Source organism: Oncorhynchus mykiss, chromosome 11 (genome assembly GCF_057628025.1).
Source record: "Oncorhynchus mykiss isolate SJ-2025 chromosome 11, ASM5762802v1, whole genome shotgun sequence".
Lineage (NCBI taxonomy): Eukaryota > Metazoa > Chordata > Actinopteri > Salmoniformes > Salmonidae > Oncorhynchus > Oncorhynchus mykiss.
In genome coordinates this window covers 54,686,294-54,698,538 of record NC_143032.1, presented here as the reverse complement: position 1 = coordinate 54,698,538, position 12,245 = coordinate 54,686,294, and the positions used below count along the sequence as shown (strand labels likewise).

The window sequence follows — 12,245 nt, the reverse complement described above, 5'->3', positions numbered from 1 at the left end:
TATTAAAAGTCAATTTAGTACAGAAGGTGGCTCGATGTTCATGAAGTCACTGTAGATTAGATTCCATTTGTGTGATTAGATTAGTTATGAATATTGAACATTTAATGTGTCCCTGTCCAGGATGGCAGTCTGCAGTGCCCCACCTGTAAGGCTATCTATGGGGAGAAGACAGGCACACAGCCCCCTGGGAAGATGGACTACCATGTCATCCCCCACTGCCTGCCCGGCTACCTGGAGGCCAAGACCATCCGCATCGTCTATGACATTCCTGCTGGCATACAGGTAAGCACGACTCACGACGTGCCACCCTTATATCCGCCACACTCCCACGTCCACTCATCCACTGGCTCTCCTTCCTAGGTCTATTTTCTTCCATCTACGTTGGTATAAGACTGCTGTGTCTGACATGAGGATGCTTCAGAGGGTATTTGACTACGTGCTTAGTGTTGCTGAGGGGGTTGAAGTGTCCCAAAGCCGCGTGACTGCATCTTTGTAAAGAGAGAGAGAACGATTCACCTCCTCTCTTTGCAGTGGGCGGGGGCGGTCGAGAGGAGGGAAGATGGCTGCATATTTCATCCTGACTGCAGAGTGGAGCTTTAGTAGAGTCAATGACCTTTATTTTCAGAAGAGCAGACTTAGCCTCAGTCTGTCCTCTGCCCTCCACACTGCAGCAGCACATCACACCACAGCCCACTCACAGTGCCCCATCACACCACAGCCCACTCACAGTGCCCCATCACACCACAGCCCACTCACAGTGCCCCATCACACCACAGCCCACTCACAGTGCCCCATCACACCACAGCCCACTCACAGTGCCCCATCACACCACAGCCCACTCACAGTGCCCCATCACACCACAGCCCACTCACAGTGCCCCATCACACCACAGTCCACTCACAGTGCCCCATCACACCACAGCCCACTCACAGTGCCCCAAACACACCACAGCCCACTCACAGTGCCCCATCACACCACAGCCCACTCACAGTGCCCCATCACACCACAGCCCACTCACAGTGCCCCATCACACCACAGCCCACTCACAGTGCCTCATCACACCACAGCCCACTCACAGTGCCCCATCACACCACAGCCCACTCACAGTGCCCCATCACACCACAGCCCACTCACAGTGCCCCAAACACACCACAGCCCACTCACAGTGCCCCATCACACCACAGCCCACTCACAGTGCCCCATCACACCACAGCCCACTCACAGTGCCCCATCACACCACAGCCCAGTCACAGTGCCCCATCACGCCACAGCCCACTCACAGTGCCCCATCACGCCACAGCCCACTCACAGTGCCCCAACACACCACAGCCCACTCCCAGTGCCCCAAACACACCACAGCCCACTCACAGTGCCCCAAACACACCACAGCCCACTCACAGTGCCTCATCACACCACAGCCCACTCACAGTGCCCCATCACACCACAGCCCACTCACAGTGCCCCATCACACCACAGCCCACTCACAGTGCCCCATGTCATGGAAATTTCCTGTATTTACCAAATCATGAGAGCAAACCACACACAAGTCAGAGTTAGTTATCACAAAGTCCATCTTTAATTATATGAGCTCCGTCACAACCCTGTGACTCTCAGATGAATTCAGTGTCTATCAATGAATTCTCCGAGAGTCCCTTACACATTGCAACTGAGATCCTTTATAGCAAAGACACACATAGCCAGACAGCATAGGCATAATTTATCGTTCAGCTTTGTCTCCTAAACTATGTTATTTTCTCAAACTCAGAACCATAAACCAATCCTCCATATCAACAGGCATATATCAAATCCATCCTATCTTGACAAGATCACAGAGACACATTTACTGGCACACAGACATTGTGGAGCCAAGAGATACACGCTTGACCTCTCCCCTCTCTCCGGCCCACGTAACTTAGTCTTGACAGAGACCAGATGACTGCAAACCTCGCCACAGTATTATACAAAAACATTCTGATGAGAAGTAACTTACAAACATATGATGAATATAAAACATCTTAACTATGTTACCAACTAATTCTGATTATTCCCCAACACCCATCACACCACAGCCCACTCACAGTGCCCCATCACACCACTGACCCTCCTCCCTTCCCCCTTGAAACACATCTTCACTGACAGCTGTACTCTGTGGAAGAAAGTCATGAAATAGTAATGATACAGTGCATTATGATGTAGAGTGGAGTACAATGACTATGGTGTGTCATGTCAACACATATCACCTGCATCACAGAGCATGGCAGTTACTTGTTTGCTATACAACTGGTATAAAGAATATGTTTCTTAATGATAAGTAAAAAAGCTTTTGGCAGTGCCCCCCAAAATGAATGATTTGATAGAGTCAAATAAACTAGTATGACCATTAGTATAAAAGTTCATCCCAGGGGCACATTTGACATTTCCCTCTGACTGAATGTTAAGAGAAAGAGAGGGGTTGTTTTTGTTTTTGTCCTTTTCACCAGGCCACAGAGCATCCCAACCCAGGGAAGAAGTTCAGCGCTAGAGGCTTCCCACGGCACTGCTACCTCCCAGACAATGACAAGGGCAGGAAGGTAAGACTTACATGACTGTCTGTGTGTATATGGGAAGGACATGTTTTCCAAAATACATTATGCAGAGATGGTGACTGCACTGTAAGCTGCTGCTGTACCTACAAGGCTCTCATCCTCTGTCTGTCTCTGTCTGTCTGTCTGTCTGTCTGTCCGTCCGTCCGTCCCCAGGTCCTGAAGCTTCTGATCATGGCGTGGGACCGCCGCCTCATCTTCACCATCGACACGTCCAGCACCACCGGCGAGTCAGACACGGTGGTGTGGAACGAGATCCACCACAAGACAGAGTTTGGCTCCAACCTGACAGGGCACGGCTACCCAGACCCCAACTACCTGGACAACGTCCTGACAGAGCTGTCAGCCCAGGGGGTCGTAGAAGACAACCTGAAGGACTGAGGGGGGAAGAGAGGCCACTGAGGACCACCACCCATCTCTGACATAGAGTGGGCCTCTGCATGAAGAGGCAACATGCAGCCAAGATAACTATATTTTACTCCCACACCCAAAACAGACCTAAAGACCCTCAGATTCTGTATGTGGCCATGAGAGCGGAGGAAATATAGCAAATGACATGATAACATCACGATTGTGTTATACTGTTATTTGCATTTACCTAAACATAACTGTAATACTTTTCTGACTACTGTCTCTTTGTCAATGCCTTGAGCAGGTGTATGTTTGGCAAAATTTCAACCTGATAGGGTAAAGGAACGTGAAGACAGGATTTGAATGAAAACTGATCTCAATGTGTATTGGTGGTTGTGGGGTTTAGACATTGATGCACATCAACTGTTCATTGATTCCTCTGAGACTGGATTTTGAACTTCCTCTTTTGTACTGAAGAAGATTTAAGACTGTGACATCGTAGCATTGAAAGAGATGTCTGTTTATACTCACCACCAAACCATGTGGCCCAGAATTTGATATTGCATTTTAATGTTGACTGCACACCTGGAATTTTTGCAGAGACAGTTGGCTCGGGCTCTGAAGGCTTCAGATGTCTGTCCCGGTTTGTTCTAGTTTTATCAGATGTGTATTTTTTAATGAGTAGGGAAGTGATTTCTCAAGTTGTAGTTGGTATTTGTGTGGAAATCTTCAGGATAATTTTTATATGCTGAATTGTAAAAGCGTGATTGCTTTCCCAGTCCAATTCACACCAAATCTACACAGTTCAGCTTGTTGTGATATGCTGATGAGGTTGATAGTGAGAGTCTTTTGAAAGTGAGGCCTTTTGTGATTTTCTGCAACAAAACTGTCTGTAGATCTGAGTGGACAGTCACGGTGATGCGATTCTCAGGAAGGAGAGAGGGCATCTCTGATTGGCTACACGGGGCCGTTTCACAAAGGCTTGGCTCCACTGGCCTTTGAGCCTGTTGAAGGTTCACATGCACCTTCTGACAGAGAGACAGTCAGTTGATCTGAAGATTCAGCTGTCTCACAGTAGATGTATATTCTAACAGGGGTGCCAACCTGGGGAGGCCTTTGGAAGTTAACCTGATGTAGATCCATACACAAGCATCTTACCGATCAGTTAGATGATTGTTCAAAAAATGTATGCTTCTGTAAGTTAAGATCTGAGGCAGTCGAGCAAGTCTCGCTCCACTCCAAGGTTAACATCATTAGTTTTGTTGAAACACTGGTGACGTTGACCTCTGTGAATAAGCCTGTTTTAGAGGAGGCGTTGGAATGATCTATCACGCTCGCAACACATGTGCTTGCCTACTTGCGTGTGTTTGAATGTGTGTTAGTGTGTGTGTGTGTGCTGTGGTGTTAATACACTCTCTGGCTTTCTAAGGGCTTTATTTAATCCGTATTGCGGTAGTTCAGCATTACAGCGTGATTGAAATTTAAAGACAATGTTCCCGCTTCAGCAGAGACTGCATTCATGGTAAACTAAATCGGAAATGACTTATACATTTCCATGGCGCAATCTGGAACGCCTCAGTCCTTGAACAGAGGAGCAGAACATGCTTCGCAGAGAGCGATGTACTCTTCAAAGAATGACTCTCTCCTCTGATCCATCATAGAGTAGAGTAGGCAGAGCGCCCCCCCCCCTCCCACACACACACACACACACACACACACACACACACACACACACACACACACACACACACACACACACACACACACACACACACACACACACACACACACACACACACACACACTGTGATGTACGAGCCTCTGGTGTTCCTCCTGTTGGGCTGGTTGCATGATAAGCCTCTGCTGCAGACAACACCTACCCCATACTGTCTGATTCCTCTGAAGGCTCTTAGGTCTGATACTGATGTACGGGCAGCAGCTGCGTTTCCCCTTCCCTCAGCAGCTAGAGGAGCCCATTTTACAGTAGGATCACTCAGAATGTTGTTCTATAAAGTACAGTATGTGAAGCTGATGTTGCATTGGGAATTTCCACTCCCTTTGCTCCCTCCTCTCTCCCTTCCCACAGATTATTTGCTCATAAGCTAAAGAGTTCTTGAAGATTTGAGTTTATTTTCCAAAAAGAAAAGTGAACTTTTAAGCTGAATAATTCTCTCCTCCAGTTGGATCTGACCAATTTGAATGAGTGGGGATGTTGGTATAATCTAGAAGAGATTCATGTTGAGGGTTTTATGGTGTCCCACCCACGTCACGGGTTTTGATCCTTGAAATGCTTTTGAATATCTTGGACTGAATCATAGTCTTCCGTAGCACTTTGAGGCAGCACTTTTCTTTCATTGATCCTTTCATTTTAGGAAGATGTCTTGAAATGTATTCAAATTCAGCTGTTTTTTATGTTTATGTTTATAAACTTGTCTTGTATTGCTTCAAAAATATACGTATATATATATATATATATCTATACATTTGCAGATGTGATCTACCTTTAAATGTACATGTATGCTCAATTTGAGTCATATGGTGTAAGTTTAATTTATTTTTATACTCTTCTATTTATGAAAATATACACTCACATTTACCCGTCCACATCACTATACACACAGGCACATATTAAAATGAATACACTGCCTTCAGGAAGTATTCGGACCCCTTGACTTTTTCCACTTTGTTACGTTACAGCCTTTTTCCAAAATTGATGAAAACAAACATTTCCTTCCTTTCTCTTAACACAATACCCCATAATGACAAAGCAAAAACAGTTTTTGCTAAGTCATTAAAAATAAAGAAAAAGGAAATATTACATTTACATAAGTATTCAGACCCTTTACTCAGTACTTTGTTGAACCACCTTTGGCAGCGATTACAGCATCAAGTCTTCTTGGGTATGACGCTACAAGCTTGAGACAACTGTATTTGGGGGGGTGGGGGGGGGGGTTGCTGCTATTTTCAGGTCCCTCCAGAGATGTTTGATCAGGTTCAAGTCCGGGCGTTGGCTGGGCCACTCAAGGACATTCAGAGATTTGTCCCGAAGCCACTCCTGTGTTGTCTTGGCTGTGTGCTTATGGTTGTTGTCCTGTTGGAAGGTGGCCACTGTGTTCTTGGGGACCTTCAATGCTGCAGAAATGTTTTGGTACCCTTCCCCAGATCTGTGCCTCGACACAATCCTGTCTTGGAGCTCTACGGACAATTACTTCGACCTCATGGCTTGGTTTTTGCTCTGACATGCACTAACAACTGTGGGACCTTATATAGACGGGTGTGTGCCTTTCTAAATCATGTCCAATCAATTTAATTTACCACAGGTGGACTCCAATCAAGTTGTAGAAACATCTCAAGGATGATCAATGGAAACAGGATGCACCAGATCTCAATTTCAAGTCTCATAGCAAAGGTTCTGAATACTTATGTAAATAAGGTATTTAAAAATATATATATATTTTCAGAAATGTCTAAAAACCTGTTTTCACTTTGTCATTATGTGGTGCTGAGGATTTTTCTTTCTTTGATCCAATTTAGAATAAGGCTGTAACGTAACAGAATGTGAGAAAAGTCAAGGGGTCTGAATACTTTCCCAAAGCCCTGTATGTCAAATCTGGCATATGTGATCTGCCAGTATGTCAGGGACTGTTGAAATATGTCTGCCATGTTATGAGCATCTTATATTAGCAGTAGTCTTAGAATTCGCTGCTGTCGTCAATGTAGATTCTGTATTGGAATCGCTGAGGGATTCAGTAAGTACAGCAGTTCCTCTTTATTATTGGTCGGGGGGAGTTTAGCAGCATGTAGTCGACCCTATCCCCCAGATGGGTCATTGACCATAGAATGAGAATTCTAATTGTGTCATTTACCATGTATATAACCTAATAGAACCAAGAGGACGATACTGTCAGTACCCCAAACTGGTGAGTGAAAAACAAGTCATTTTGCCTGTTCATTTCTTCTTTATCCTCGTGCAAGTTTTGATGTCTTTTTGTCGCTCTCTTAAATAGGGAAAAACAGGAAAGAAATGCTTCCAGTCTTATCAGGGAATTTCCCATTTAAAGTGAGACTCATTAAGTTGCACAGATGAAATGTTTTTGCTTGGCCAACCCTATTTTCCATGTCATTGTACTTTAACTGATGTACTGTATCAGTTCATATTTCTAGACTTACATTTCCAGTCTCCAAATGCTTAAGTATGTAACTGTAATTTCATGGTCTAGGCCTCCTCCGCTTTTCAGGTGTTGTACATAAGGTCAGTATGCTTTCAGTGGAGTCTGTACACTGGGGTATTTTAATGTGAGCAGACATTTTATTGTCTGGTTTTGGACAGAGGAATAGAGTTTATGCAATTATATATGCGAGCAATTTGTACCTCATGTCATGTGTAGCAGAAGGTATCAGGAGGTTTTGGGTACAGGAGAATGGATGTTCAACATTTTGTACGGTGTGTCCATTTGCTATCCAAGGTTATTGCTCAAATGCTCCAGATAGGAGAACACATATTTTTGATGTATTTTTTAAAAGATTGAATATCTTCAATTGAGCATTCATACTGTGTAACGTTGTTATATTACTATTAGTAATTCATATACATTCCATACGATTTTCCATAGCATATATTGATTAGGTGTGGGAAATGGAGTGAAGCTGACTTTAAGGACACATTAACAGGGATACTTTCTCATTGGGAGTTTATCTCACAATCATATTGATAACCTCCACAGCATACTGTGCTTATGTCTACACAGATTGGCCTGCAATAATTTGGTGGGAATCTGTGTAGGTGTGAGATAGAGGGTCTGCGTGTGTGAGCGTATTGCATGTGTGTGTGAAAATGTTTGGTTTAAGTTCCAAAAAGATTGAAACGGTAGACGTTTGGGGGTTGAGACAAAAAAAAAAATAGACCATAGAAGTGCATGTTACTCAAGACCTAAGCAAGTCTGCTGACAAAGAAAATATTTTGTGACAGTTGAGTCATTAGAGATGTCATCCAGCTGTGTCCTGTGGAGTGGCACGGTGGACCGCTCCGTACTCCACTGCTTGTCTGTTTTTACCTCTAAAGAGGCTTTGATGGAGAGAGATGAGAATGAGCGAGCGCTTTGCTGCTCTGCTCTCTCTTCAGGTTGCACAGAAAAGGTAACCATATGTATGAGGTAATCGTCTGCATTTTAAGTGCCCATTTTTTACTGACAAAATGTCAGAGAGCCATGTGGCTATGGTTCAACATTCAAATTTCATTTCTCATCAGAAGCAACATACTACATATTGCGATTTAAAAAAGAAAACACAACACACAAAGAGAAATTGAGATTTGAAATGTATAATAAAATGAAATAGAAATAAAGGCAAGATTAGAGACAAAACATTAAAGGGCTTCTTAATCTATCCGTCTTTATTGGATTGTGATGATTTTGTTGCATGTTTGTGTGTTTCATGTGAAAAATAAATGTGCCCTCAACAGGGTAGTTTGTTTGACCTTCTCTCGTTCTTTACTGTCTTTCGTTGCCACCACGTCCTCCTCTTCCTCTGGCTTTTTCGTTCCCCTCTCCTCCTGGCTGCCCTGCGCCTCGTTATGCAGATATAAACGAGCTTCGCTCGAGCTGTGGAGTGTGGGGGTAACAGTTTTTACCGGCAGTAAATGTTGCATTATGGCCATTTTCTGTCACTGGCTGCTGAATGTTGGTGCTGTGTGAAAGAAATGGAGGCTGGGTCTGCAGGCACTGTGGCGCATACTAAAGCAAATACCCCAATCCTCCCCCCTCCCTTCCAGGTCTGGAGGAACAGCTTGTGGGGTTGTCATGGGAGGTCTCCCTGCTGGTCCTGCGGACAGCCTGTGGTGTCTGTCATGGGGCTCATCGCCCCTCTCACAAGCATAGCCGTGACACCGCAGCTTAGAGCGTCTGTCGTGGCCCGGGGCTGACATCCCAGACTCGCCTGTCCCAGCCGAGCTCCCCTCATCTCATCACTCACCTCCGTCACTAATGTAATGAGGGTGTTAACGAGGGAGCCTCTGCTGCCCCATAGCAGGTGCCTCTCATTAGCATTTTAATAAGGTTAGGAAGGGGATGTGCTGCGAACACATTTTACTCATATTCTTAAATATTAATCTAATATGAAGGGAAACTGACTTTGTACTTCTCGGGCCACTTTCAATGACTCATATTTCGCATGATTTACCTGGTCTAAATCCTGGGAGATTTGATGTCTGTGTTCACAGAGCTTAGAGTAAGAATCAGCTGGGAAAAGTATCACTGTGGTGGGTTTTGTGATATGACCTGAATTGGGATTCAGTAAATACACTGAAGTAACCCTCCCTTATCTTGATAAGTAACACAAGACGGATCCTTTGTGACCACACAATCAGGGGCTGCAGTTAACCCTAGTGGGAATTGGGACCTACTGAAAGAGCTGGAGGTGTCCCCCAGACCCTCCAACACCTGTTACAAAAAACACTTGACTGATAAGTTGAAAAGGTTGTCCATTGTGTGCATAAAACACAGATTCAAACTAAACAGTAGAAGTGGTAACATTCCATTTTACTGAATATTTCCAATACAGTTCACAGTAATATAGCTGATGTTACCACTCATCTGTAACCACCCACTTTGTACATGCAGTAACTTTGTGTAAGCACTCAAATTGAAGCTCATTTTCAAAATTGCAGCTCTCTTTCAGCAAATACCAAGTCAATGAGCAACATTCAATATTTGTCCAGATTTGAAATTGAGGGCATGCTTGGTGAATTTCTGTAAAATACAACAGTGGTCTAAAATAAGCCATAGTAGATACAATTTGGAATGTAGAGAATACAATTTACAAAACAGATTACTATAACAGGTCAAACATCTATCTGGATAACAGTTCAAGATCATTTGTATAAGTGAAATTGTACAATTCTAATAAGTTTGGCTTTTTCTCTCTTGATCGACAAGTCTGATCGAAATAAAATATTATTCCTTGTGACTAATTAAGACAACACACAGTTTGACATCTGAAACATCTCCCACATCTCCACAGAAAAGCATTTCAAATGGCACACACCATTCCACGCAACTCAACTCACACACTTGGAGTCTGACTCCTCATCTCTCTGAGCTTAGCTCGAAACAAGCAACCTGAATTTGGTCAAAACTGTGGAGGAAAAACATAAATGTATACAAAATATAAGGTACAGCAACTGAAATGTCTTGTAGTGTACATCAATGCTGAAATGGCTAAGACAGGATATGGTCATACTGTTAAGAGTCAACATCATAAGCTCTCCACAGAGAGCCCAACTGAAGTAGAACAGAAATGATCTACATAATATGTCCAATTTTCATTAAACGCATGACAGCTACTCAGTGGTGGAAAAAGTACCCAACTGTCATACTTGACAAAAGGTAAAGACACCTTAATAGAAAATGACTCAAGTAAAAGTCACCCAGTAAAATTCTACTTGAGTAAAAGTCAAAAAGTATTTGGTTTAAAATATACTTAAGTATCAAAAGTAAATGTATAAATAATTTCTAATTCCTTATATTAAGCAAACCAGATGGCTCCATTTGATTGTTTTTTAAAAATTGTTCAGAAAGCCAGGGGCACACTCCCAACACTCAGACATCATTTACAAACCAAGCATGTGAGTTTAGTGAGTCCGCCAGATCAGAGGCACTAGGGATGACCAGGGATGTTCGGCTGATAAGTGTGTGAATTTGACTATTTTCCTGTCCTGCTAAGCATTCAAAATGTAACGAGTACTTTTGGGTGTCAAAGAAAATGTATGGAGTAAAAAGTACATAATTTTCTTAAGAAATGTAGTGAAGTGAAACTAAAAGTAGACAAAAATATAAATTGTAAAGTAAAGTACAGATACCTCAAAAAAACAAATTAAGTAGTACTTTAAAGTGTTGTTACTTAAGTACTTTCCACCACTGCAGTTACTGTATGACACTTCACTCAAAATCAGCTGTCTTAAAATACAACACCTGAGAAGAAGTGGAAACACATCACTGGATTGACTGGATAAGATTGTCAGTAGTACTGCTACAAAGACACGTTAACCAATTAACTAATCAACTGTGAACCCTATACTGTACATGTCAAATATGTATTATATCAAAGGCACAGCTTTGTGTTTGAGTTACTCCACATACATGCACAGAGCAACAGTACCAAACACAAGCTTCACTAAATATTCATCTCAGGTGTCCATGGCAACAGTGAAAACAATATCCTAATAGCAAACACGTGACTGTTCAGTTCAGGCAATTATGGCGCGTGTGCCGTTGTATTAATAACATTTACTTAGGCATCTCACAGCGCCATGTCCTCAGTGAAATGAACACCACATCTCACTGCTACATTGTGGCGGTTCTCAATTGAAATATATACAATTAGAGAGTAAAAAACATCCATAAAAGCAATATCAAAATAGCATACATTCAGGTAAATTCAGCTAAAACTAGAGTAGATTGCATAATCGTCCTCCTTCAAGGTATGACAATATTGAATATAAAAGCATTTTCTTCACATTTCACAAACGCTGGATGCAGGGCATGCATTACATTATAGCCATGCAATAACGCAGTACCACCGAATGACACACTATGTCCAACCCCTCCTTCAGCTCTGATCCACATAACAGTTTGTGTCCTGCTCAATCGACAAGAGCCCAAGCTTTGTGAGAGTAGCAGAAGTTAATATGTGGCAGTCAATCTGCATGCAAGGCCTGTAGCAATCAGTTATGTCACTAGATTGCCCCTCTGCCACAGCTGAAAACCTGTGTATGATGTCAAACGTCCATTGAAAAGAACGTAGCAGAGTGGGCTTGGCATCCTCTACATTCTGTCTTTTGAAGAAGTAATCTGGATGAGAAGAAAGTTCCTCTTGATATCACATGTAACAGACAATATGACAGGGAGAAGGGAGACACTGCCTTCCTTCTGCGATCACTTAGCTTTCCTACACAGTTGTGACTGATGCAGGAAGCTGCTCTCCCCCTCAGGCCCGGGCTCATGCTGCTGGGAAGGCCACATCTAGGGGGTCAGGATGAGGCTGCCTCCCTCCTCTCTTTCCCTCTGCTGGAAGGTGGCATGGGCCTGCTCCAGATCCAGAACCACCCCCAGCAGCCGAGCCGCTGCAGCCTGCTTGTGCTTCAGGAGCTGTCCACTACTGTCTGCTCCATCTGGGGGAGAGTTAGATTTAAAGCAGGAGAATGCTTTAAATTATAGTATTAAATTATAGTACAAGGGTCTAGTGAACCAACCTCTGAGGGCTAAGGTGTTACAACTACTTCAACTGCATATTAAAAAGGCACTGTTTTGACAGAGT

The 12,245-nt window shown here is 43.3% G+C and overlaps 2 protein-coding genes across 4 annotated transcripts in view; one reads left to right on the top strand and one right to left on the bottom strand.

Moving 5' to 3' along the window:
- LOC110535943 (E3 ubiquitin-protein ligase DTX1) overlaps positions 1 to 8,413 on the top strand; it is a 76,159-nt gene extending 67,746 nt beyond the window's left edge. For all 3 annotated transcript variants that reach the window (XM_036935768.2, XM_036935770.2, XM_036935769.2), the window contains exons 8-10: positions 121 to 282; positions 2,481 to 2,570; positions 2,739 to 8,413. In XM_036935768.2, the coding sequence (XP_036791663.1) occupies positions 121 to 282; positions 2,481 to 2,570; positions 2,739 to 2,963 (477 nt within the window). In that variant the 3' untranslated portion in view covers positions 2,964 to 8,413. The remainder of the gene's footprint in view (positions 1 to 120; positions 283 to 2,480; positions 2,571 to 2,738) is intronic.
- Positions 8,414 to 9,448: 1,035 nt separating this feature from the next.
- Positions 9,449 to 12,245, bottom strand: part of LOC110535942 (rasGAP-activating-like protein 1) — a 59,413-nt gene continuing 56,616 nt past the window's right edge. Inside the window, exon 21 of the mRNA XM_021621337.3 lies at positions 9,449 to 12,099. Within this exon, the coding sequence (XP_021477012.1) occupies positions 11,951 to 12,099 (149 nt within the window). The 3' untranslated portion in view covers positions 9,449 to 11,950. The remainder of the gene's footprint in view (positions 12,100 to 12,245) is intronic.